This window comes from Ornithorhynchus anatinus, chromosome 2 (assembly GCF_004115215.2).
Source record: "Ornithorhynchus anatinus isolate Pmale09 chromosome 2, mOrnAna1.pri.v4, whole genome shotgun sequence".
Lineage (NCBI taxonomy): Eukaryota > Metazoa > Chordata > Mammalia > Monotremata > Ornithorhynchidae > Ornithorhynchus > Ornithorhynchus anatinus.
The window spans coordinates 20146550-20174334 of record NC_041729.1 but is presented as its reverse complement, the minus strand read 5'-3'; the positions used below and the strand labels follow the sequence as shown (position 1 = coordinate 20174334).

General features: G+C 44.6%; 1 protein-coding gene across 1 annotated transcript in view; it reads right to left on the bottom strand.

The window, feature by feature from the left end:
* Positions 1–2686: 2686 nt before the first annotated feature.
* ALDH2 (aldehyde dehydrogenase 2 family member) overlaps positions 2687–27785 on the bottom strand; it is a 28434-nt gene continuing 3335 nt past the window's right edge. Inside the window, exons 2-13 of the mRNA XM_007655443.4 lie at positions 19477–19581; positions 18541–18681; positions 17981–18060; positions 16952–17063; positions 14700–14828; positions 14216–14329; positions 7873–7975; positions 6044–6228; positions 4756–4920; positions 4350–4507; positions 3872–3986; positions 2687–3093 (exon numbers count right to left, since the gene is read on the bottom strand). Of these exons, the coding sequence (XP_007653633.1) occupies positions 3061–3093; positions 3872–3986; positions 4350–4507; positions 4756–4920; positions 6044–6228; positions 7873–7975; positions 14216–14329; positions 14700–14828; positions 16952–17063; positions 17981–18060; positions 18541–18681; positions 19477–19581 (1440 nt within the window). The 3' untranslated portion in view covers positions 2687–3060. The remainder of the gene's footprint in view (positions 3094–3871; positions 3987–4349; positions 4508–4755; positions 4921–6043; positions 6229–7872; positions 7976–14215; positions 14330–14699; positions 14829–16951; positions 17064–17980; positions 18061–18540; positions 18682–19476; positions 19582–27785) is intronic.

The following is a 27785-nucleotide window of genomic DNA, read 5'->3' as shown; positions in this document are numbered from 1 at the left end:
ACAAAGAATAGGTTATTTTCATTTTTTTTTTAACTGCCATACAGGGTGCTTTCACTGATTTACTTGATGGCTAAAGTGTTATTAAATGAACAGAATAACAGGTCTCTATGAAGGACATAGGGCAGACCCAGACATGTTTTGAAATCCTCAAGGTAGGGTTTCATAAAAGTAATAGACGCACTGCAACTCATTGGTCCTTAAGATCCAGGGTAATCTCTTTGGAGATAGAAGTGAAAATATGCCAACAGAAGGAAAACAGGTAGACTGGAAACACACCAATGAAACTATTCTTCAACACAGTGGCTGGAAAACTTGTGGAATTCATTATTCCAGGAAATAATATAGGGAGAAAATGTCGACAGCTCCAAGAAGTTTGCCTAAATTCATGGAGGAGAGTTCTATAATGGGATTATGAACTAGAAGAGTTCTAAACCGATAAATTCTCCAAGAATATTTAATCTACTCATCTCCTAATGAACCAACATTTTTAGATCAAAATCCCCATCACTATCTCTAACTCAGAGTCCGGGAAATGGAAAGCCCAATGGGGTAAGCCCTTATCTTTTCCTCCCCTCCCCCACCTTACTCATTCTCAGGAGGACTAGAACAGGAAAAAACAACTGTCAAGCATGAGAAGCTTCTCCTTGCCCTCAACTCTGCTTACCCACAGTCATCTCTCTTGGATCTCAGGTTTTACATTAAGAACATATGGACGTCTCTCTACCTGGTGAGAAACCATTTAAAATATTATATTCCCCTCCTATTGTTATCCATTTTTAATATTTGGATCCACTATGATGTTCACAGCCTGATTTCCCTCAGCAAATCTCCACATTAAGTGATTAGGAAAGGAATTTTTCTTCTGTGAATCTGCTATGGAGTTAGTTATGAGAAAAATGCCTAGCAGTAGAGATCACATGATTAATAGACTTTTATGACTCAAAGTAAGAACTGAAAGAACTGAAAGAACTATGTAAGTTAAAACACTTTTGGAGAGAGAGAATGAGTACTACAGTGAATGAAACTTCTGGTTTAGCATTCTCTCATCACCATTTTGGAAGACTGCATGAACTGTCCCTTAACATATGGAACTCTCAAGAAATAACAATCACCATTTTCAGGGAGAAAAGGGAGAGAATTGACCACGGATAGTATAGGTGAATCCCACCGCTTTCCTTTGCAGGCAAGGTTCTAGCAGAATCCTTCTGAACAGACATTTCTGCAGTACATAGTCAACCATGGGTTACAGCGTAGCTTCAGACCAAAGCACAGCTGGGTAGATATGCTCTTTGCACATGACCAGTACAGGAAGAGAGGAGAGAACAAGACATGACCTCTAGTTTGTATTGTGTTTATAAAAGACTTTGATCTCATCAACAAGTCAGGGCTGTGGAAATGCTAGGTAAATTCAACTGTTCTGAGAAATTCACACAGATCCTCAGGCTACTGGGTGATAGAATGGTTGGTCTAGTCAGAGTCATCTTCTCCTTTCTCTATCATCTTCAGAGGGGAAGCAGGGCAGGGTGGTAGGTTCACTCCTGTTTATGACATTCTATGCTGCCATGTTTGAAGGTACAAGGAATCTGTACACGAGTTAAAAAAAAAAAAATCACTTCCAGTCCACTGGAAAACTCTTCCAGCTCTGCATCTTCAGAAGTTGGAATCCATGGTTCAGGAACTTCTTTATGCAAATGATGGTGCTCTAAAAATGCTCACATAAGATGATACACAAAATATGAATCACTCTGAAGATTTGAGTACAGTGCCAAGGACGGTGAGCCTGAAGAATAATATGTTCTAGCCCCCACTCAAAGTTTTTTTTTATCAAAGACCTAGACTAAAGCTGTGACTGAGCTCGGCTGCCTAGGCAATCCTGCGCTGCACCAATAGATGGAGGTGAAAATCAAAATTTTTAAAGCCAGCCTGGCTTTTGACACACTGCAAAACAGGGAGGAGGTAACATGACTTTCAACTCCATGCCGAGTTGAAATTCCGGTACAGTTTTAAAGGTTAAAGTACGTGGTCTAATGGAAAGAACATAGGACTGGGGGTCAAGATGTCCAAGTTCCAGGCCCAGCTTTGTCACTGGCCTGCTGCGACTTTGGGAAAGTCATTTTGCTTCTCTGGAACTCGTTTCCTCAACTGTAAAATGGAGATATGACACCTTCCAACTCTACCTCTAAGTCTGAGTCAAGGACTGTGTCTGACTTGATTATTTTCTATCTATCCCAGCACTTCAGTGTAAGTTCTTTGTGTACAGGAAACATGTCTACCAACTATTATATCGCACACCCCAAAATGCTTAGTAGAGTGCTCTGCACACAGTAACATTCAATAAATACCACTGATTGATTCACAGTCTCATGAAAGACCCCTGGTTTGCCAGATCTGTTCAGCAAAGAGGCCCATAATTCCCACCCGGTCAAAAAGGGACCCCTCTCCACTTCCACCCATATTAACTTGTATCCTTAATTCTAGAAGTTTTAATTTGATATCCTTCTGTAATTTCTGATTCTTTTTCCTTACACCCCTTACCCTCACAGAGCTGCAATATTAAAATAATGATACCTAATGGATGGGACTCTGGTTTTGGAGTTGCCAAGTGTTTATTATTAATATGCAATCGGACAGGTGACCGGAGATATTAGTCTGATTCACAGCATTTCCATAGATTAAAAGAAAGAACTATTGTGCAGAAAACTGGACCTTTATTTTTTGGGGCTAAAAGTCAACTCAATAATTCAGTGTATTTTGTTCACACCTTGAATAATGGACATTTCCCCACTGGATAATTTCACAGATAGGTATTGTGAAAGATATTAGCATATATAGACATCTTGGTATTAAAAAAAAGAAAAAAAAAGAGGAGGGCAGAGAGCCAGTAAAAGGGTCAGTCCCAAGCAACCCTACTTAACAGAATACAGATTCTGAAACTTTTGTCATTCCAGGGGGTTCCTCTCCCGCAACCTTAGGCTCAAAGGAATCTTTTCTCTGGTTCAATATTCAACACTGTTAGACTTCAAATGCATAGATGGCTAAGGCATGCAGCATTCCTCCTCTTTAAGAGTTCTTCTGAGGGACCTTGATGGTGACCTTTATAGAAAAAAAAAGGAGGGAGAACGTTAGATTTGTGGGCAAATAAGAAGAGTGTGGCTTTTAATGGAAAGAATATGGGCCTGGGAACCAGAGGATCTGGGTCCTAATCCTAGTGCCATTTGTCTGCCGTGTGACCTTATGCGAGGTACTTCACTTCTCTGTGCCTCAGTTCCCTCATCTGCAAAATAAGGATTAAGGCTCTGAGCCCCATGTGCGACTGGACTGTGTCCAACCTGATTATCTTGTACACTTACCCCAGAATTTAGTACAGTGCCTGGCATGAAGTGATTAACAAATACTTTAAAAAAAAAAAGTCATCTTAGTTTTAAATTGAGGCTTAATCATTATCACTAATATTTCTGAAGTACTTAAAAGGCACAAAGCCCTATTCTTAAGGGGCTCACACTAAGTGGGGGAGGACAGACACACATAACAATAAAAGTAGAATTCAAAACACACTGAAATTCAAAAAAGTCCATGAAAAGGGAGATTTGCTAGAATTTTTCCCATGGACTCTGGACTTCTTTTAGGAACACCCTGGGCTTCCAGGGTTGGGAGGAGGCAGGGGATAGATCCCAACTGGAGAAGAGTAAGATTGTTCCCAGATCAATGCTAACCATTTCCTCCATGAACTAAAAACACATGAGAAACATCCTTATGAAATTTGAGGAAAGAGTTAATCATAGTGGAGGGGCAAGTGATAGCCAACAGAGCACAAGCGAAAGGATTCGGATCCATCCTTCCCTATTCTCAGGAAGTAAGCATAAGTACTCACCGTTTTCACTTCTGTATAGGCCTGAAGGCCATACTCTCCAAGCTCCCGACCAGTCCCTGACATCTTGTAACCACCAAACGGGCTCTGGGCACCAAATACATCGTAACAGTTAACCCTGCAGATGAAGATAAGGCATTAGAAGCAGCTCAAAGATCTCACTGGGGATACCTTCCTCGATATCCATTCTATGTGGTGGGCAGAGCTACGAGGCCTTCTTTATCACGAGAGCACAGGCTGCCACGTGGCTTCCATTCACCCTCCTGATGCCCCATCCCACTGACTGCTCATTTGCCCAGAAAGATCTGGACTAGGCTCATCCCCACAATTCTCTTAGTCCAAGAAGTGACAAGTCAGAATGGCAGTTCATTCCCGGCGGTCTTAGTTCAGAATACCAGAGGTGGGAAAAAAAATAAAATCAGATAAAGCTTAGAACCCAATCGATCAGCATTGCCAAAGGCAGTCAAGGGAAGGCTCTTACCATACCGTGCCGGCCTGTAGGACTTGGGATATATAATTGGCTTTGTCCAGATCCTTGGTAAAGACAGCTGCAGCCAGCCCATACTTAGAGTTATTGGCTCTCTCCACAACCTCTTCGATGGTCTTGAACTTCAGAATCTGCATCACTGGTCCAAAGATCTGCAGGGCAGAGCGCAGTGGTGTGAGACCAGTCGGAGTCACTTGCCAACTTAGGTCTTAACGGTTTCCCACAGGACAGAGAGGATCAGGCAATTAATTAGAAAGGCCCTGATAGAAGACGATCTAAGTGAGTTTAAGGGAAATTGGATTATTCGGATAAAAGCAGAAGTGGAGACTCAAGTCTGAGCTGAGACCCAGAACTTCTCCAGGAAGAGCTCAGCAGGCAAAAGAAAGACAACGGCGTGCACCTCCTCTGAGGCAATGGTCATGCCATCCTGCACGTCCCCAAACACGGTGGGCTGGATGAAGTAGCCCCTTTCAGCAGCGGCCTCGCCTCCGCAGAGCAGTTTTGCCCCCTCTCGTTTCCCCGCACTGATATAGCCAAGGATCTTCTTAAACTGCTCCTCATTCACCTGCCAAGTCAAGAAAAGAGAAATGACTCAGTTTTAACTGCTTATGAAGAGGTGGGGGTCAGGACATTCAACAGGTCTGCTGGAAGGATGGAGTTTGGCTAGATTTCTGACCTCCTGGATATGGTGACCACGAGCAAGGACTTGGAATACAAATTCCTATCATTTCTTCAGAAGTTGCTCTGGTACCCATACAAGATTTTTTTTTGGTTGTTGTTAAGTGCTTACTATATGCTAGGCACTGTACTAAGCACTGGGGTAGCTAAAAGCTAATCAGATTGGACGCAGTTCATATCCCACATTGGGCTCACAGGCTTAATCCCCATTTTACAGTTGAGGTAACAGGCACAGAAAAGTTAATTGACTTGCCTAAAGTCACACAAAAGGCAAGTGGCAGAGCTGGGATTAGCACCCAGTTTCTCTGATTCTTAGGCCCATGTTCTTTCCACTAGGCCACGCTGCTTCTCTCCCTTTCTAATAAGGAAGTGGGTTAGCAATGAGTGAGGAAGAGTAACTAATTTTTATATTAGTCTTCCCCTGAAAGAATTTAAGCTCCTCATAGGCAGGAAATGTGTCTCTGCTATTCTGAACTTCTCAAGTACCTAGTTGAGTGGACCACACCAAATGGACATTCAATAAATAATGCTGTATTACTAAAAAAAACCCCACTGAAATTGAATAGAGCTCTAAATGTCAAGCAAAACCAGACTTCCTAGAGGAAATCTGCCTTCGAGAGACTTCTTTCGTTCCCCAGAAAAAATGGGGTGGCTGCCTAGGCTTCTGAAAGCTTCAGGTTAAAAACAAAAAACAAAACAAAAACAACCCAGGAATCACTAATCACATTTACTGAGAGCAAAATACAACAGACATTTGAATCATATAAGGAGAACTTCTGTTTCAGTTTAAACTACAAGAACGTGTCTACCAACTCTATTATACTGTACTCGCCCATGTGCTTAGTACAGGCTCTGCACACAGTAAGTGCTCAATAAATATGATTAAGTGAAACACGAGGGGGGAAAAAAAGCCAATCAACAGGAACTAGGAAGTTGTGTGAGTTAAAGATGGACCAAAACACATGAATCAAACTTGCTTCTTTCCTCACTCCAGGCAGTGCCCGCCTCACCTGAGGCCCCTGTTCAGTCTGGCTGTCAAAGGGGTTCCCAACCACGCGAGACTTGGCCCGAGCAACGCTCCTCTCCACAAATTCGGGATAAACGTCCTCTTGCACATAGGTTCGGGAGCCAGCGCAGCAGCACTGACCCTGGTTGAAGAACAGTGCGAAGTGGGCCTGCTCCACTGCCCAGTCCACTGGACAGGTGAGAGAGAGAGAGAGAGAGAGAAAGCTAGTAAGATTTCCCAGCCCCAATTCAGGCAGGACAGATCATTAATATAATAATAATAATGGGATTTGTTAAGTGCTTACAATGTGTCAAGCACGGTTCTAAGTTCTGGGGTAGATACAAGCTAATCAGGTTGGAAACAGTCCATGTCCCAAATGGGGCTCACAGTCTTAATCCCCACTTTACGAATGAGGTAACAGGCACAGAGAAGTTAAGTGACTTGCCCACAGTCACACGGCAGACAAGTGGTGGAGCCAGGAATAGAACCCAGGTCCTTCTGATTCCCAGGACCATGCTCTATCCACTAGACCATGCTGCTTCTCCACTCATACACTATTTGGAAAAAACACTTCACCTCCCTGCTCTGTCTTTTCAGATACATGCCTGGTATTTGAGGTTTCCAGGTCAAAGGGGACCAAGCAATAGGAAGTGGATTCAAATTCAGTTGGACATAAGGAAGAACTGCTCAGTGGAAAGAGCATGGGCTTGGGAGTCAGAGGTTGCAGGTTCTAATCCCGGTTCCGTCCCTTGTCATCTGTGTGACTTTGGACAAGTCATTTAACTTCTCTGTGCCTCAGTTACATCATCTGTAAAATGGGGATGAAGACTGTGAGCCCTATGTGGGACAACCTGATGACCTTGTATATATCCCAGCACTTAGTGCTTGGCACATAATAACCACTTAAAAAATGCCATTATTATTATATTTTTGAGAAGCAGCGTGGCTTAGTGGAAAGAGCATGGACTTGGGAGTCAGAGGTCATAGGTTCTAATCACTGCTCCGCTGCTTGTGAGCTGTGTGACCTTGGGCAAGTCACTTACCTTCTCTATGCCTAAGTTCCCTCATCTGTAAAATGGGGATGAAGACTGTAAGCCCTATATGTGACAACCTGATTACCCTGTAATTAGAACAGTGCTTGGCCCAGAGTAAGCGCTTAACAAATATCAACATTACTGTTATTATTATTATTATAAGTGTGATAAAACCTTGGAACACATCCCTGAGGAAGGGGTGGAGTCCACAGTCCCCCAGATTTTTGACAGCCATGTGTCCTGAATGGTTTAACCTTTCACCCGCCTGGAGGAAAGGAGGGGGCCAAGATTATTACTATTATTGTGATTCAATGCTTACTATGTGTCAAGCAATGGAATAGAGAAAAGTTAATCACGTTTGCCTACAGCCAGAAGGTCTCTCAAATCCCTTCCTGCTTTAGAATCCCATGATCTGCCAGCTACCCACTCTCACCCTGATTACTCTCTACCCGAGGCAGAACTTTGCTCTTTTCTGGTGGAAAATGAGAATGATGATGGTATTTGTTAAGTGCTTATTATGTAGCAGGCACTGTGTTAAGTGCTGGGGCAGATCCAAGCTAATTAGGTTGGACACAGTCCCTGTCCCTCATGGGGCTCACAGTCTTAATCCCCATTTTATAAGTGAGGTAACTGAGGCTCAGAGAAGTGATTTGCCCAAGGTCACCCAGCAGACAAGTGGCAGAGCCGGGATTAGAACCCATTTGGGATTCACAAAAGCCAAAGCAGAACCAAGAATTTGGGCTTTAGACCACCCTTTCCCGCGATCCAATCAAGGCATTGCAAGGGTGAGGGAACTCACTGTCGGCATCTGACATAATTATGTTGGGGCTCTTGCCGCCCAGCTCCAGAGTCACTCTCTTGAGGTTACTCTTCCCTGCAGCTACCTGAATTAGGTGGCCAACCTGCAAGAGAGCAAAAAAACCTTCTGTGAGAAAACACGTTAAACCTGTCCCCATTGTACATTGTGGCATCGTCCTATAAAATACTGGCATCTTATTTAACTTGACTGCACACCCGAAGTGTTTAATACAGGACTCATTCTATAAAATACTGCCAGTAACACCCAGCTCACTAGGATCCATTCAGGCTGGGTTGGAGAGAGAGCTAGCTGTCATTGATAGGGGACAAAAAAAATAAATAAATCAAGAAAACCCAAGTCTTTTTACCTGCTCAGGCTCTACCTCCCTCACACTCAAAAATTTCAAGAAGGATCAATAATAATAATGTTGGTATTTGTTAAGCGCTTACTTTGTGCAGAGCACTATGTGCAGAGTAATCAGGTTGTCCCACGTGAGGCTCACAGTCTTCATCCCCCTTTTACAGATGAGATAACTGAGGCACAGAGAAGTTGTGACTTGCCCACAGTCACACAGCTGACAAGTGGCAGAGTCAGGATTCGAACCTATGACCTCTGACTCCCAAGCCCGTGCTCTTTCCACTGAGCCACGCTGCTTCCCTGATCAATTTAATCTTCTCCAAGAGATTAGGATTTACACACTTAAGCGTCAGCTTTCTACTCTGGATCCTTCCTATCAATATCAATCGCACTTATTGCACACTTACCGTATGCAGGTCACTGTACTAGACACTTGGAAGAGTACAATATAACATAATTGGTAGACACGTTCCCTGCCCATAATGAGTTTACAGTCTAAAGGTTCCTAGTCACCAACAAGAAAGAAATCCCCTGCCTTCAAGTAGTCACTATTTATTGAGCGTCTGCTACGGGCAGAGTCCTGTACTAAGCACTTGGGAGACTGCGGTCACATTAGACAGATCTCAGTCCTCAAGAAGTTCGACTAGAAGGGGAGAGAGAAGCAGCCTGCTACAGTGGATAGAGTGTGGTCTTGGGATTCAGAAGGTCAGGGGTTCTAATCCTGGCTCTACCACTTGTCTGCTATGTGACTTTGGGGAAATCCCTTCACTTCTCTGTGTCTCAGTTACCTCACCTGTAAAATGGGGATTGAGACTGAGAGCGCCATGTGAGACAGGGACTGTGTCCAATGCGATTTGCTTGTATCCACCCCAGTACTTACTACAGTGCCTAGCACATAATAAGCGCTTAAAAAAACATAATTATTATTAAAATAAGTTGGGAGGAAGAAAGAAATGTAGCTATGAACAAAAGTTAATGTTTAATAGGTAATGAAGATATTTATAGAAACGCTATGGGAGGTGGCAGAGAAGTGCTGAAGTGGCAATTCTGGGATATAATAAAAAGAATGTGGTATTTGTTAAGCGCTTACTGTATGTCAAGCACTTTACTAAGCACTAGGGTAGATACATGTTAATCAGGTACCACATGGGGCTTAGAGGGACAACAGGTATTGACTCCCTATTTTGCAGCTGAGGGAAGTCAGGCACAGTGAAGTTAAGGGACTTGTCCAAGGTCATGCAGCACACCAATGGTGGAACCTAGATTAGAACTCAAGTCCTCAGGCTCCCAGGCCTGTGCTCTTTCCACTAGACCATGCTGCTGGGAGGTTAGAAATTAAAAATGGGGGAAGGCCTCCTGATGGAGCAGTGATTTTAGAAGAGTTTCAAAGATTTAGAACAGATGTCTGTTGGCTATGAAGGTGGAAAACATTCTGGTTGAGGGGTGGGGGCATGAGCAAGAGGATCAGTGGTGGGAGGAGATAATAGTAATAATGATGGTTTTGGTTAAGCATTTATTATGTGCCAAGCACTGTTCTAAGATCTGGGGAAGATACAGGGTAATCAGGGATGTCCCAAGTGAGCTCATACTTTTAATCCCCATTTTACAGATGAGGTAACTGAGGCACAGCGAAGTGATTTGCCCAAGGTCACACAGCAGACAAGTGGTGGAACAGGGATTAGAACCCACATCCTCTGACTCCTAAGCCCATGTTCTGAGAGATGAGAACAAGGTATATTAGATTGAGAGAAATGAAGACTGCAAGCTGGAGAGTAGTGGGAGAAGAGAGTGGTTAAATAGGAGAGAGCTTGTAAATTGCCTTAAAGCCAACTGTCAGTAATCTCTGCTTGATGAAGGGAAGAATGTGCAACCATTGGAGGTTTTTGAGACACGGGGAAACTTCTGCAGAACAATCAAACACTGGGATTTACTGAGTGCTTACTGTGTGCAGAGCACCAGAATGGGGAGAGTATAATACAACAGAATCGGTAGACATTCCCTGCCCACAAGGAGTTTGCAGTCTGGAGGCAGGAGACGTGGGGATCAAAGACCCAACCTTGTTTTCCCTTCCTCCCGGGCCACGAGCCCCAAGTCCACAGACTGATCCTATAATTAAAATTATAATTCTATTTATTTTTATTAATGATGTTCATATATCTATAATTCAATTCCTTTATAATGGCTACTGATGCCTGTTTACTTGTTTTTATGTCTATCTCCCCCCTTCTAGAATATGAGACCGTTGTGGGCAGGGACTATCTGTTGCTGAATTGTACTTCCCAAGTGCTTAGTACAGTGTTCTGCACACAGTAAGTGCTCAATAAATATGATTGAATGAATGAATGAGTGTCCTGAATCCACTCCAGCACTTAATACCTTTATTATCATTACAAGTGACAAATATAATTGCATCTCCTAGACCACCCCCTCTTGGATCGTAAGCCTTCTGAGACAGGTACCACAATCGACTCCCACACATGCACTTCCTCCCAGTATGAGCACAGCTCTCCACACACAGGAAGCAAAACCATCTGGATAACAGAGTGATGGAAGTGTGACTGGAGAGGGGAGGGAGACCAGTGAGGAGGCTGCGATCCAGCACATGACAAGAGCCTGGGCCTGGTGACTCTCTGGATGGAGAGGAAGGGGCCAATCCTTGACATGTTATGGGGAAAAACCCAAGAAAACCCAAAAAGCAAATCAAAAAACCCTGATAAATTGAATATGGGAACCGAGAGAGCAAGAAGAATCAAAGATAATGCTGAGGCCACAGGCAGAATGGTGGGAACTACGACGGGAAACCCACATGGGAGAGTTAGGTGGAGGAGAGGATTTGGTAGGAGGGAAGATGAGGAGTCCTGTTTTGGACAGGTTGAGCTTCAGATGCCAGGGACATCTCCATGTACAGATGTCCTGGAGGCAAGAAGAAATACACAAACACATCATTATGCTCTCCAGTGAGACCATCTAAATTGACAACTGTTTCATAGGCTGGTAGAGAGCTTCAGTTTTCCCCTCAGGTCCTGGGACCATAGATATGTCACCAAGAGAGTTAACATGGCAACTTTCCCACCAAGTGGAAAGAGAGGAAGGGATTCTTCTGGAAACTAACAGAAAAAATCAAAGGGAAAGAAAAGGATGGATTATTATTTGGATTTGGATACTTTTCCAGTAACTTCCCCTGCTTAGGCCTCTTTCAACACCAACCCCGAAACAAAGAGGGGCCTCCTTCAAGATGATAAAGCTAAGCTTTAAACACATTCCTCTCAATGACTCTGAGTGGAAGTTCAACAAATAAAGTCAGAAGGACTGAAGGGGAAAGAGTCCACATATAGCTCCAAACATGCGGAAATTGCAGAACTGTGCTGAAAAACTACTCCCAAAATCAATAAGGAAGGTGATAACACGCTTCTTTCCAATCCCCACCAGTGTTGGAAGAGAGGCAGAATAATAATAATAATAACAGTGGTATTTAAGTACTTACTATGCGCCAAGCACTTTTCTAAGCACTGGGACGGATACAAGCAAATCAAGTTGGAGCATTGGGATGGATACAAACAAATCGAGTTGGATACCGTCCCTATCCCATGTCGGGCTCATAATTTCAATCCCAATTTTACAGATGAGGTAACAGGCACAGAGAAGTGAAGCAAAGTGCCCAAGGTCACATAGCAGACAAGTGGTGGAATTAGGATTAGCGCCTATGACCTTCTGACTCCCAGGCTCATACACTATCCGCTAGAGAAGCAGCGTGGCTCAGTGGAAAGAGCACGGGCTTGGGAGTCAGAAGTCATGGGTTCTAAACCCGGCTCCGCCGCCTGTCAGCTGTGTGACTTGGGCAAGTCACTTAGCTTCTCGATGCCTCAGTTACCTCATCTGTAAAATGGGGATTAAGACTGTGAGCCTCATGAGGAACAAACTGATTACCCTGTATCTACCCAGTGCTTAGAACAGTGATCAGTACATAGTAAGTGCTTAAATACCAACATTATTATTATTATGCCTTCTCTTACAAGGAAACTTGGTTTACCTACCCAGTCTCTCCACTTAGGGCTTAGGAAAAAAAAAATCAATCTGCCCGTGGTCACTGGATTCTTACCCACTACCAATGGCAACCATAATCAACAATGCAGACACCCAGGCATGCAGTTGTGGCCATAGATATAGACTAAGTGGCTTAGTGGAAAGAGCATGGGCTTGGGAGTCAGAGGTCGTGGATTCTAATCCCAGCTCTGCCACTTGTCTGCTGTGTGACCTTGGGCAAGCCACTTCACTTCTCTGGGCCTGTTACTTCACCTGGAAAATGGGGAATAAGACTGTGAGTCCCAAGTGGGACAACCAGATTACCTTGTATCTATCCCAGTGTTTAGAAGAGTGGTTGGGACAGAGTAAGCTCTTAACAAATATTATTATTAGTAATTATGGTGTTTTTTAAATGCTTACTATGTGCCAACCACTCTTCTAAGCACTAGGACAGATATGAGGTTATTTGTTCGGACAGAATCCCTGTCCCACATGGGGCTCACAATCTAGATAAAGGGAGTGCAATTTAATCTCCCATTTTTGCAGCTAAGGAAACTGAGGCACAGGGAAGTGACTTGCCCCAGGTCACACATCAGGCAAGTGACAGAGCTGGGATTAGAACCCAGGTGCTCTGATTCCCAGGCCCATGCTCTTTCCACTAGGCCATGCTTCTTCATAGTATCTGGGAATAATAGGGGAAAGTAGATGTTATTCACCCCACCCTCAGCCCTTATGTATATAGCCAAAAATTTAGTTGATATTAATGTCTGTCTCCCTCCTAGACTGCAAATTCTCTGAGGGCAGGGAACACACCCACCAATCCTGTTGTTCTGTACTCTCCCAAGTACTTAGTACCGTGATCTGCCCAGAGCAAATTCTCAATAAATATCACTGGCTGAGAAACAGAAGCTATCAAAGTACCAGCAAGACTAAATTTAAATTGAAGAGGGATCTCACTGCTATTGCACAAGGCCCCAGAAAATATTGTGCTTCCCATTTTTGTGGCCTAGTGGAATCAGAGGGCCTGGGTTAATAATAATAATGTTGGTATTTGTTAAGCGCTTACTATGTGCCGAGCACTGTTCTAAGCGCTGGGGTAGACATAGGGGAATCAGGTTGTCCCACGTGGGGCTCACAGTCTTAATCCCCATTTTACAGATGAGGGAACTGAGGCACAGAGAAGTTAAGTGACTTGCCCACAGTCACACAGCCGACAAGTGGCAGAGCTGGGATTCGAACTCATGAGCCCTGACTCCAAAGCCCATGCTCTTTCCACTGAGCCACACTGGTTCTAATCCCACCTCTGCCACTTGCTTGCTGTGTGTCCTTGGGCAAGTCACAACTTCTCTGTGCCTCAGTTCTCTCATTTTTAAATAGGGATTCAATGCCTGTACTCCCTCCTACTTCAAAATATGAGTCTCTTGGGACCTGATAGCTTTATATCTACCTTATTGCTTAGGACAGTGCTTGGCATATAGTCAGTGTTTAACAAATACCACTATCATAATTCTTGTATTAATTTTTTAGTCAAATCAATATTTCCTTCAATATATCAGATTCTTAGATATTTAAATTCAAGCAGAGCTGCACTTAAAAAAATATAAGTTACATACTGTAACTACATAGAACATGAAAACGTTAAAATTGCTTAGGGTTTTTAATTTTGTCAAGTTTTTTTTCTGGCCCAGGACCCAAAAAGTTTCAATGCAAGCTTAATTCTGAGCCCTAATCTGAAAATATTAAGGGTGTACATGCAACCCATAGAAATGGCTTAGAAAAGAAGGGGATCTGGAAAAATACCAATAATAATAATAATGAGTGATAAACACCATTTGTCCAGCACTGCACCAGGCTCTGAGAACAATAAAATATTACAAATCAGACACAGTCACGTCCTGAGGATGGCGGAGTGGAATTTTAAAAGCAAACCAAGTTGCAAACTCCCACCCTGTGCTGTTCTTACCTCCGTAGAGCCTGTGAACGCCACTTTGTCCACTTCCATGTGGGAAGCGATGGCAGCCCCAGCTGTTGGGCCATAGCCAGGAATAATGTTGACAACTCCAGGAGGGAAGCCTGCCTGTGGGAAGAGAGGCAGGAGGTGAGAGTGGCATTGCTGTCACCCTGCTGATGGACGACTGACCTGTAAGACTCCAGGGCAGAGCCTCTTCCTCTCTCTCCCCAGAGAAGCCAACAGGCTTCCCCGAGTTCAGGTAGTAAGATATTACTGCACCTGGGAACGAGAGCTCCAGACGCTGCGGCTCACGAATCGGTCACCCAGTTTGGGACCCAAATATGACAAGACCCAGGGTCCAAGATGGCCTATGCAAGAATTCTCGGCTCTAGAAATCACTCTATGTCCTTCCTGTGAGCTGGCAGCAGTTCAAGCCACATTTAATTGTTAAATCTGAGCTGGGGTTGGGGGGAAAAGGGTCAGAGAAGAAACTCACCTCTTTGATCAAGTTGGCCACGTACAAGGCAGTAAGGGGAGTCTGTTCGGCGACCTTCATTATGACGACGTTCCCAGTTGCCAAGGCTGGTCCCAGTTTCCAGGCAAGCATAAGCAATGGAAAGTTCCACTGACGAAAGATAAGGCAACAAGATCCAATAGCATCAACTTCATAAAAATGGTTAGGGAATAAGTACTACTACTATTTGAGTAAAGGCAAAAAAAAAAAAAATTCCCCTATCCTACATTCCAGGTACCCACTTTGTCTTTTTCCAGGAAAGGATTCAGTCAAAAGGAGCAAAGACAATGAGCAGCTAACACTGTGAGAAGCAGAGTGGCCTACTGGATAGCGAATGGGCCTGGGAGTTAGAAGACCTGGGTTCTAATCCTGCCCCTGCCACATCTGCTGTATGACCTTGGACAAGTCACTTCACTCTGCCTCAGTTACCTCATCTGTAAAATGGGGATTAAGACTGAGCGTCCCATGGGGCTCATGGTGTGTGGCCAACTTGACTAGCTTGTATCAACCTCAGTGCTTAGTACAGTACCTGGAGCATACGAGGCACTTAAATGCCATAGACAAAACAACACAAAAAACAAAGGAAAAAAGAAACCACATCTAATCCTCTCTATAGAAACCATTTTAGTTCTCCATCACCAAAAAACTCACTGATGTACCCAAACTAAACTGATGTAAAAGGATAAACTCCTTCATGGATAGAGTGACCAGCAATAGACACTAAAGATACATATTACATCACACGCTAGGTTGCCAAACAGTGTGATGAGAGGATTTCACCTGACTGCCAATTTGTAGAAATTTGCTTGATTTGGCCTAAATCTAGAATGTTTCTTTAGGGCACCCTGACCCTCCCAATTGTTCTGGAGTCTTTACAGTCCCCTCAGATCCACATGAGGTCCATCATGGTATTTGAGCCTCAGAAATTGCTCCAAGAAAACTGCAGTGGAGGCAAGCTCGGTGCCAAAAAGGAGGGACAAAGCAGCTGAAAATCAGACAGTCTAGTACACTACCAGGCTTCTGGTTGCCCTATACAGAGGCCCTAGCTTGGTCCAGAGGCCTCAGGACCAGGTATCAGAAAACATTTAATCATATTTTTTGAGCGCTTACTGTGCGTAGAGCAATGCAGCAATAAATAGTCACATTCCCTGCCCACAGCTGGTTTCCAATCTACAGTGGGATCAGGAAGGAAGGCTAGGTGGAAAACCTGTGTCAAGACAGACAACCTTAAGATTGTCCTCCTTCGCTTCCAAGACTCATGCATAGCCGCAACCTTTGCAATCGCTCACTAGTCAACCTGACTTGCATGCTAAGCTTTCTTGCAGTTTTCCACACATAGGATGGATTTCACAGTAGAAGTTTGCATTGCAAATAGTTGTATTCTCTAAATTCCCACACGCCAAATCAGAGTGGGTCCAGCCAGACCTAATAGAAAGAGAGATTTTGGCTCTGCATAGCTTCCCCCACCCATTTCTAAGTTTTGAATTAGGCTCCATGTAAAGCTAATAATAACAATGACAGTGATATGTAGTATTTGTTGAGTGCTTACTATGTGTCAAGCATTTGTCTATGCATTGAGGTAGGCACAAGATAACTAGGTTGGACACACTCCCTTTCCCCCATGAGGCTCATAGTCTAAGTAAAAGGGAGAACAGGTATTCAATCCCCCTCCTACCAGAGGCAACTGAGGCATAGGGAACTTAAGGGATGAGAAGCAGCCTAGTGGGTAGAGACCAGGCCTGGGACTCAGAAGGCCCTGAGTTCCCATTCTGGCTCTGCCACTCGACTGCTGTGTGACCTTGAGCAAGTCCCAACTTCTTTGTGTCTGTTACCACATCTGTAAAATGGGGATTAATAATAAGAGCCCCATGTGGGACATGGGCTCTGTCCAACTTGATTAGCGTGCCTCTACCCCAGCACTTAGTATAGTGCTTGACAGTAAATGCTTAACAAATACCACACAGATAAACAAACAAAAAGCAACTTGCCCAAGCCCAAGTCACAACATGTAGATGGAGGATTTGGCATTAGAATCCAGGTCCTCTGACTCCCAAGTCCCTGCTCTCTCCACTAGATTACACTGCTTCTCCTGCATTACAGAGATTTTTCTTCTCCCCTCACCTCCCTCCACACCTACACTCTTACCCTACTTCCCATTCCCAGCAATTCCTGGTCCATTAGGTCGTTAAGGATAAAACAACTTCAATCCCAGGATCGGAAGATGCGTCACTCACCGGAATGATCTGACCACAGACACCGACGGGTTCGTGGCGGGTATAGCTGAAGAAGTCTCCATCTATCGGAATTGTTTTCCCATGGTATTTATCAGCCCAGCCAGCGTGGTACCTGACAAAGCCAGTTTTTTTCAGTTAATGGATTTCAGGAGACCCCCAAACACCCAAGCAAGAGAGAAGAAAAGCGGTCAAAAAGTGGAATCTTTCATCGCCTCCCCTTTCCCTCTGACTCAGCTTGTTCTCAGGCCAACTTATTACACTGACGGCGTGTGGTCGAGGGGCTAGTCTAGAAAGGCCCTTCTGGGGCTTGGGAAGCCTGGTTCAAGGTGTGGTGCTGTGATTTGGGGCAAGTCCTAACTAACCTCTCTTGGCCTATAAAATAGACTTGATTCTTGTCCCTCCTTGCTTCCTGGAGCTGTTGGAAGATCACATGAATGTGCTTTGCACTATATATATAGAAAGATACTTGAGAAATAAGCTAATGTTCCTGCCAGAATAATTATTTGGGCAAACAGTAAAGGTGTTCACGGCTTATGGTTCATACCTGCCAGAAGTGCTTTAATCCTCGGTCTGGGTTCGAATTAAGGAAATTTTACATAACCCAAATTAATGCTTTAAGACCAATTTTAATAACTCAATGGTCCAATAAGACAGAAAATTGGATAGGTTTTTCTGTTCCAATGTGATCTTATCGTTCCTGCAACCACATGCTTATCCATGGCCAGGTGGAAGGAGCTTGGGACTGGGGAGTCACAAAACCAGGGTTCTGGTCCTAGCTCTGCCACTAGCCTGCTCATGTGACTTTTAATGCATCACTTAACCTCTCTGGGACTCAGTTCCCTCATCTGTCTAATGGGGATAAGATAGACTGAGTCCTCTGTGGGACAAAGACTGCCTGATCTCATACCTTTATGTCTACCCCAGCACTGGAGTAGCTCATAGCTTAGCACATAAGTGCTTAATAAATAGCATAATGATTATTACGTCCTCCTTAATTAACACCAGAAGCAAAGGGCAGAACAACTCTACCTAAGGCATTTGACCACCATGTCCAAGTCCACCAGGTAGGAGATTGAATAGGGTTTGCCATTATCCAGGGTCTCCAGGGTCTGAGAAGAGAAAAATGCCAATCAACAAAGGCCTGGGAGAAGCAGTGGCCTAGTGGATAGAGCACGGGGCTGGGAGTCAGAAGGTTCTGGGTTCTAATCCCGGACCCACCGCTTTTCTTCTGTGTGACCTTGGGCAATTCATTTCACTTCTCTGTGCGCCTCAGTTACATCTGGAAATTGAAGATTAAGACCAACCCCCATGCGGGACAGGGACTGTGTCCAACCCGATTTCCTTGTATTCACCCCAGCGCTTAGTACAGTGCCTTGCACGTAGTAAACACTTAAATACCACAATAAGGGACAAACTCCCAGTCTATCAGTGACTCTACAGGAAGCCCCTCTTCAGGCTAATCAGCAATTACAGATTTCTAACTCTGGCATGGAATGGATTCTTGGAGCCTGACTCATTGTTTCATTTAGGAAAGGGGGAGGAAGGAGGGTGAACAGGGTGGGGAGGGAGGAGGGGCATATGGCACCCACTGCCAAGTAGGTCCGGTCCCGCTCGATCAGGTCTGCCAGACGGTTCAGCAGGTTTCCACGTTGGGAAGCATCCATCCGCCGCCAGGGCGAGCCCACCCGGAATGCAGCTTTGGCTGCCTTTACTGCCTTATCCACGTCTTCCTAAGAGACAAGAGATGAAGTTGTGGATTAATGTTTTAGTTTGGTTTATTAGGATACCATAGTGAACTCGGGCGGGAGGGGGATTTTTCCGTAGTTATTCTACACTCACACACACACACACACACTCTCTCTCTCTCTCTCTAAGTTCCTAAATCCATCTCACCAAAAATCTGCACTAGTGAACACTGAAGAAATCAGTCATTACAAATGATTTCCATTTCACAAACTGCAGGTGTCCCTAACAGGTAAGGAAATTAATCTTAAACCATATTTCCTTCCCACCATCTTCCCTACACCAAGTTACAAAAAGGAATGGAATTCAACCTCTCCGGCTGGTTTCTATTTATTCATTTTAAAAGCTCTAAAACCAACTCTAGAAGACAGCCAGATGTAAACAGTTGAATTAAATTCCTTTTCTCATTTTAGCCAAGCAATACTAGAGAGTATATTCAGTTAACCAATGGACCATGAAAATACCACCTTATATTAGCAATCACAAGTTAACCAACAAATAAGGAGTTTTCCTAGCCCACCCTCCATTCTTTGTTATCCAACAGAAACTTCCTCTCTATGGATGGGTTGCTTCAGTAAATATAGCTCTAAAGTCTACTTAATGTTTCTTGGAAAAAACATACATACATGCAAACATATACACTCTCAGACCCATCTAACCACCCTGACAAGAGAATAATTTCATATTAGTTGGATACAAATTTTTGTTATCATAAAAGACATATGGTCATGATTGACCACCATTTTTTTCTCTTTTTTTAAATTTTTTTTTTTTTTTTTTACCTTGCCACCTTCAGCCACCTGACAAATCACCTCACCAGTAGACGGATTGATCGTGGGGAAAGTTTTCTTGCTGATGGCATCATGCCACTCATTGCCTATGAAAATCTGCAGGGAGAAAGACAAGACCCTCAGGACTGGTCATTAACAATACTGTTGAGTGTGAACACTGTGTAAGATGCTTTGCACAATAGATTTGATACAGATTTAAGGTGAGCTCTCTCCCATCATTTTGAGGGAGAGTTGATTCTTAACTTAATTAGGCTCATATTAAAGATTGGGGTGGGGTTCTCCTTAGGAGTCAGCTTAATTAACACCAGAATAAATCCTCAGCTCTTCCCTGAATGAATAGAAACCAAGGAAAGAAATGGACTCCATTTCCTAGTCACAGTAAGGATTCTCTCTCCCAAGCACTTACTACAGTGCTCTGCACACAGCACTCAATAAATACCATTCATTGATTGAAGAAGTCAGGTCAAACCACTAATGCTCAGAGAGCAGAGAGTGAAGTATGCAAATCCCCACCCCTCCCTCCCTAACTCTGTTAGGATGGTCAATCAAGGAGTTTCATACTGGACAGTCCTCTTTTCAGCTGGGCAGGGGATAGACCAGTCAATCGTATTTACTGACCACTTACCGTGTACAGAGCACTGTACAATGCAGCAAAGTTGATTGACGTATCCCCTCCCCACAGGGAGCTTACAGTCTAGAAGGGGGGTACCATTACAGCCCAGCCTTCCTCGGCCACAGTTCCTGTCACCTAGTTCTGCGGCTCAGAGGCAGGGCCCGTGTGCAGAGGGGCCTGGGCGATGCAGTCAGAAAGGGTCCCCCAAAGAAATGCTCTAGATTCGGGTCAACTCAGCATTCTTAATAATAATAAGAATAATAATGGTATTTATCAAGCACTTACATGTGTCAAGCATTCTTCTAAGCACTAGGGTAGATACAAGCTAATCAGGTTGGACACAGTCCATGCCCCACGTGGGACTCAAAGTCTTAATCCCCATTTTACAGATGAGGTAACTGAGGCCCAGAGAAGTGAAGTGACCTCCCCCAAGGTCTCACAACAGACAAGTGGCAGAGCTGAGATTAGAACCCAGGTCCTTCTGACTCCCAGGCCTGGGCTCTATCCACTAGGCCCTGCTCTGCCGGATAGCATATTACCATCTTAGGTTGCATGGTGCATGTGACATTCCCTTTGTCTTCACGGCCAGTATTTTTGAGTGCCTTCAGTGGCTCCAGAGTCCCAGGTTCTGATCAAACACAGACTTTTGTAGTACTCAGGACCCTAGTCAGCAATGACTTATGCTGAGACTGTTTTGCGGGAGGTGTCTCCTCAGAAAGCTAGCAGCCCCAGGCTCCTGCCATGACTAAATCAGCATTTGGCACCAGCCACCAATTGTCCTAAGTATAAAGTTCTCAGTCCTCTCCGGGCCCAGAATATAGTGTTCTCTGCTCCTATCAGAGTGAACACTAGGGTGGGCAATTTCAGCTTCAAAATCTGGCAGGAAAGTCTCTCTCAGGGCTCATGCAGGGCTCCACAGAAATCCAGCATTATCAGATAGCATTTAATGAACACCACAAACCCAGGGTGCTAGTGTCTACACAGGAGATGTAAAAGGAATGGCATTGCTTTTATTGAACACCTTGTCTCATCTAATAACCTTTTTATGAGGCTTTTCCAACTGTTTGCTTCTTAATCTCAGTAGTTTGTACATTAACCTTTCCTAGAGAGTTGTTCATTAACCCTGATACTAAGAAATATCAATTGAGCTTCCCTGGGAAAGCTACAGGGAGAGGATTTATACTCAGGTTTAGGATTGGGAAGTAACCTTCCTCTACATCTTGACCATGGGCACCTCTTTTTTAACTTAAGCCCATGGCCAAACTTAGGGCAGAGCTTCCAGTGAGTAAAAAAGGGCCTACTGGATAGAACATGGGCCTGGAAGTCAGAAGGACCTGGGTTCTAATCCTGGTTCTACCACTTGTCTGCTGTGTAACCATGGGCAATTTACTTAGTTTCTCTGGGCCTAAATTCCTCATCTATAAAATGGGGATTAAGACTGTGAGCACTAGCTGGGACATGGACTGTGCCCAACCTGATTAGCTTGTATCTAACCCTAGTGTTTAATACACTGCCTGGCACATAGTAAGCGCTTAATACCATTAAAAACTTTTTTTTTTTTAATAAAGATGGGGGGAGTGGAAACCTCAGCCTTTGAAGCCAGGATTAAACGTGTGGCTGAAAAGACCAGTGTGGGATACACAGTCCTGGCACACACACATTCGGCACACAAAAAGATTGTCCCTTGTTGTGCTTAATATTTGTGGAGCCTAGTGCTGCTTTCTATTTTGCATCCTTGTCTCTTTTTCCATATGAAGCTTTTGCTCCAAAGAGCTACTTCCTCCTTGGTGGCAGTGTGCCGTGTAGAACTGTCCTTGACAACCGACTTCTGGTTTTTAGCTGAGATGCAGTATTGTCTGAGGCCTTGTTTCACCGGGTTCTTAAGACACTTCTTCTACCCCCTTTGCTTTTGGTTGCCCAGGTTCAGCCCTCCACACAGAGGCTGTTGGTTCCTCCAAGGTCTTAACCCAGCCCACCTGGCATAGCTGTGTTTTTCCAGATAAGCCAACAGGTATCTAGAAAGCGCCCATTTACATCCCAGAGTCCACAGAGGCAAGAGGAACTCCCAGCCCAGAGCTGTGGCCTGCCAGAGAGAGCCAGAACGCTTGCTGGTCGTTCCCCAGTGGCTAGGCTTCATTAGCTACAACTGCCCAAAGATTTGGAGAAGGATCAGGTAGCTTCACCTCCTCAATTAGTATGGGCTGGACAATCCCCTCCTCTTGTCTCCCTGATTTTGGCAGCTATAAACTTCCATGTAGACTTTAGGACACTAATGACATTTATTGACAGGATTAAGCTATTTACAAATGAGTTACTGTCCCTTTTTTCAGTGAAGCTCTGAACATAGTACTTCTTACACCCTGGGATAGTCCTCTTTTAGGAGGTATGTAATCCCAACACTCTCTCTTTGCTTCTACTTAACCTCTGGAGGAGTTGGGCTTGAAGAAAACTTGGATTTAAGAGAGGGCTTCTTTAACTTGGTGGGCTTGGGAGTTGGAGACCACCAAAAAAGTATGAGACAACACAAGGATCACTGGTGAGGGGCAGTAGAGAAATAGAAAAATCTTTTGGTTCTGTACTAGCTAACTCAGGCTCACTCCACTCCCCCAGTCATTGCTAACAGCAGCCAGCCTAAACATTTGCCCACAAAGAAGCTCCGGGCCACCAATGCCATTTGTTGCTGGCTGCCAAAGGAGTACCCTGTGGGACAGAAGGAACTGGGGACCAGATGTTCCTCTCATTTTTCTCCTTTGACATCGAGTCACGGAACGGGGGCGGGGGGGAAACCGAATGCTTACTTTAATTTTCACAAGAAGCAGGACTAGCACACTAACTCATAACATCTATCTTAATGGGCCCGGAAATCTTACATCGGGCGGGGAAGTCACTTTTCTGGGGTCCATCGTCACCTGGAAGGCCCCCGGCAGGACTCATTGAGGTCCTGTTTCTGGCTAGAGGAAGACCAAAGGCTCAGTTGAGGTAGGGGACAGGTGCCTGGCCCTCCCTCCTCCTCAGGGGCAGCTGTAGCCCCACGGCCACAAAAGCAACTCCCACCAAGGACCCAGTGACCTACCCCAGTCTGTTTCTAGGCATTTCTGCTGTGGCAGGTAAAGGGGGTTTCTCATCTGCCACTCCGCCTGGGCTGCAGCAGTCATGGCCTCTGCTTGGTCCAGGTGGCAGAGGCAGGGTGCTGGCTGCCATGACCCAGACAGCAGAGGGGGTGGTAGCAAATCTATCTTCCTCGCCCTTTCTTCCCCTTTCTTCCTCTTTTTCCGTGCCCCTCCTTCCCCCCAAAATCCATCATTTTCATCTCTTTGCCATTCAAAACCTTGACTTCTGCTGAAAAATTCTTCATCATATTCTCATCACTTCTTTAAAAAATTCATCCATCTCCAGGGAAGATCCCAAATTTCCCTCCCTCCTTTATGGTCTTTACTGTGCTCCTACTGTGTGCAGAGCACTGAACTAAGCACTCGGGAGTATACATCTGAGTAGGAAACACGGTGAAACACGGTCTCTACTCTCCACGAGCTAACAATCTAATGGAGCATGCTAACACAAGTATTTCACAGAATGCTAGAGCTGTTGATAACACAAGAATAATTCAGTAATTAAGTGTAAATGAGGATAGACTAAGAACATGCATAAGCGCAAAGGGTGGTTGTTGCATGGATGCAATCTGGGAAGAAGGAGCTAAATAGGAGGATGTTTCAAGGAGGAGGTGGGTTTTCAGGTGGACTCTGAAGTTACTGGAGGCCTGATGGCAGCAGGGAAGGAGGATTTGAAGGAGGGAGAATCAGGAACACGGCACCATGACAAGTTTAGCAAGCCAAGATGAGGGGGAGATGAGAGCGCTTAAAGCCATGGGCAGGAATTTCTCCTTAGTGCAGTCACCTGTGTCTTTATGGCTTTCCTCATGCTTTGGTTTTTTAAAAACTTCCATCTTTGTGGGCCATAAGGTTCTGATAAACCTACTGAGTGGTTAAACATATACAGTCTCTGCAACCCAAAGCCAACCCTGGCTCATATACAAACAAAAAAGGGCCCAGGGCAGAACTGCACTCAAGAGCAGATGAGATGGCCTCCACAGATGCTCTTACTGCAGAACCTTTTTTTTGGGGGGGGGGGGAACGGGGTCACAACTTCATTTGCAACAATATTTCAAAGCATACACAAAAAATGCAGCCAAGAGAATTATGCAAGTCTTCAGTCTTGCGAAATCCTCTCAAGGTTCCAGCTTCACCAAAACCAGAAACTCAAATCCTCAAATCAAATGCCCAAAGCTGGTATTTACCTGATTATTACAGTATTTCCTCTCCTACAGTTCTCATGACCAACCTCAAGGTCCCATAATTTAAATGCTGATACAGACCAAATTAAATATGGGGAGTGAAATATTGTATCCCCTGCAGGTTGTAGTTGCTGGGGGCATTCACTGTACATTAAGTTGGGGAAAATGTGAGTTTCTTAAACAAAAAAACCCAAAAAAACCCCAACAACAACACATTGTGGATTTCTTATTTCAGGAGGCTGTTTGGGTTGGAATATCATGTGATTTGATAGTGAAAAAAGATGTATCCCAGGAGCTGCTTTCTAACTCCCCAGATGATACCTACTTGTTGCTCTAAAAACTGAAAAAATGAAAACTTGGGCTTCCTGAACTTTCCACAGGGTCTCTAAACAGCTAAAATGACTTGTCATAATTACGTGTTCTAATTTTACAGGTCACAAAAACCTAGGAAGCTAGGCAGATTTTCACTCACCCAGCCCAGAATCAGAAACAATAACATCATGTCTTATTCAGGGATGGGCTAACAGTTCACCAGTTTAAGTACAAGGAGTGAATGATAATAACTGTGGTATTTGTTAAGCATTCACTATGTGCCAGGCACTGTATAAAGCACTGGGATGGATAGAAGCAAATAGGGTTGGACACAGTCCCTGTCCCACATGGGGCTCACAGTCTCAATCCCCATTTTGCAGATGAGGTAACTGAGGTACAGAGAAGGCATGTGCCTTGCACAAGGTGACACAGTAGACAGGTGGCGGAGTCCAATTAGATCCCATGACCTTCTGACTCCCAGGCCAGTGCTAGATGGCTTCTCAGGGCATGAGATGTGATAGCTGCAGCTCAAGGAGTTTATGGCAGGGAGTGAAGCAAACAAATGATGGATGACCAGTAAGATAAGTACTAGGCAGGATGAGCAGTTGAGGGCATTAAAGACTGTGGCCCAGCCTTAAGAAGAACACATTTAGAAGCACTGTAGGAATACAGGGGGGACAGTTTCAAAGAAAATAGGCTATCACCTTCCCTAGGAATCCTTTTTGGAGGAAATCCCACCATCAAGTGAGATTTCTTCACACTGGGAGCCCCATTTCTCACTCCTCAGCCACCATCTCCTCTGCCTCCCCAGAGTTTTCCTTAAGTAAGCGTTTAGTATGGCGCTTCTCAGGGCCAGGGACAATACAGTCAAATACATTACGTAGATCCAGGCAGGCATCATGCCTCAACTGCTGTATTCTCCCAAGTATTTAGTACAGCACTCTGCACACAGAAAGTGCTCAATAAATACTATCAATTGATTAATTAAAAGCACAGCCATGGCACAATAGGAGGAATGGTTCCTTCTCGATTTTTTTTAGCAATAGCCAATCTAAACGCTGACTCGTTCCAAACTGAACACCGACTCATTCCAATCCTGAGTCCCACATGGGACAAAGATTGTGTTCTAGCTGATTATCTTGAATCTATCCCAAAGCTCAACAAAATACCACATTACTCTCTTCATACAACCCTTCCTTCTCTCCTCTCCCCACATTAAAAAAACCACACAAAAAACAAAAACAAACCCCAAAACTGCTTACTATAAAGTTAAGCACTATTGTAAGTGAGATAGGTAGATGGGACAGTCCCTGTTCCACTTGGGGCTCAAAGTCTAAGTCAGAGGGAGAATAGGTATTTAATCACATTTTACAGATGAGGAAACAGGCACAGAGAAGTTAAGTGATTTGCCCAGGATCACACAGGAGTCAATTCATAGAGTTGGAATTAGAACTCAGGTCCTCTGTCTTTCAGGCCCCTGCTCTTTCCTCTAGGCTATGGTAGTTCCCTAGGCATGCAAAAAGCTTCGGAGCTGTAGTAGTGCATTCCTGTAATGTTACAATTTGTCACAAATTTGATAATCTCAGATGCTTGATAAAGGAGCAATTACACATCTTCTTGGGAACACAATGTAAAGTCTGTTCCTCCACTCAAACACGCCACAGTATAAATCAGCCTCCACTAACAGCACTTTACCTCCACCCTCTCTCCCCCCTACAATGAACTCAAAACACAGTCATCTTCCTGCAAAGCTGCTACAGAAGAAACTAATGATTAGATCTGTACCTAAATATGTTTCCTTCTTGGTTGTTTAGTGATGTAAGAGAAAAGGCAGAGGGAAGGGACGGGGGGGGTGGATTCAGTAGCAACAATGGCAGAATCACCGAGCCCTTGAAATTGCTCGTGTCCCCCACGTCCCCCTCTAAAGCCACCTTACGCAAAAGTTGATGCCACAGCTTTTGAATTCGTGCATGCTACTGACTGCAGGAGATCATTCAGAGTTGCAAATTATTTTTCAGGCAGGTATTTATTTGGGGGGATGAAGCTGGAAGTTTAGAACCAGGCCTAGGAACTTCTGTTGGTGGCCCCGAGGGCTCTCTGAGGAAAACTGGCAGCTGTTGGGTCCTTGAGGCATAATTTTGCCTGTTTAAAAATCAGCAAGGATCATCGGTGGTTCTGTAATCTAAGGAGGTCTCTGGCCATGCTAACACAGAGTTCAGGAAGTCTCAGCCCTGGGACATTCCTCAGGCAGACTGGCTGAGTGCCCCTTCTGAGAAAAAGAACGAGATTGGGGAAAAAGCCTAGCCAGCTGCCCTTGGTTTGAACTGTCCAACTTTAGAAGAGAAAACTACCAAGGAAAGCCATAAAATACCTTCCTTCTTTCGGGACTGGATTACTGGTTAATTAATAGGGGGAGAAAAATGAACAGGGCGTAACTTTGATTTTAAAAAGCAAACTTGTCTTTCCTTTCCCCACTCACCAATTGGGTATTCAAAAACAAACCACTCCCATAAAAAAATCCTCCTAATTCCTTAGTCCTGGAGGGGAGGGGTGAGCAGGGAGAGGGCAGGGAGCATTCACCCTCTGTTGCCGTGCTGTTTCTACAACTTTCTGGCCTCCTGTCCCCCTCAGTTGGCCAAGAGGCAACGTCACTGCCAGTAGGCCAGGCCAACCCAGCTGACTTGGAGCCACTAAAACTCAATTAGCAGCAACCCTAGAGTATGGGGGCTTCCTAGCTTCAGGAGGGGTGTGGCAGACCTGCGGACCAGCCGACGTCTTCAGAGGTGCCCCCACAGCTTCTGAGCCCAGAGCCACCCACCAGGTGGACGGGGGGGGGGGGTAAAGGTGAAAACGACTCCTAACTCCCCCAGGCTCTGGAATAAGCCCAGGGAAGCAGTGTGGACTAATGGATAGACCACAGGGCTGGGAGTCGGAAGGACGGGTTCCTATCACAGCTTGTCTATCACACTACTTGTCTGCTCTGACCTTAGGCAAGTCATTTAATAACAATGTTGGTATCTGTGAAGTGCTTACTAGGTGCAGAGCACGGTTCTAAGCGCTGGGGGAGATACCGGGTAATCAGGT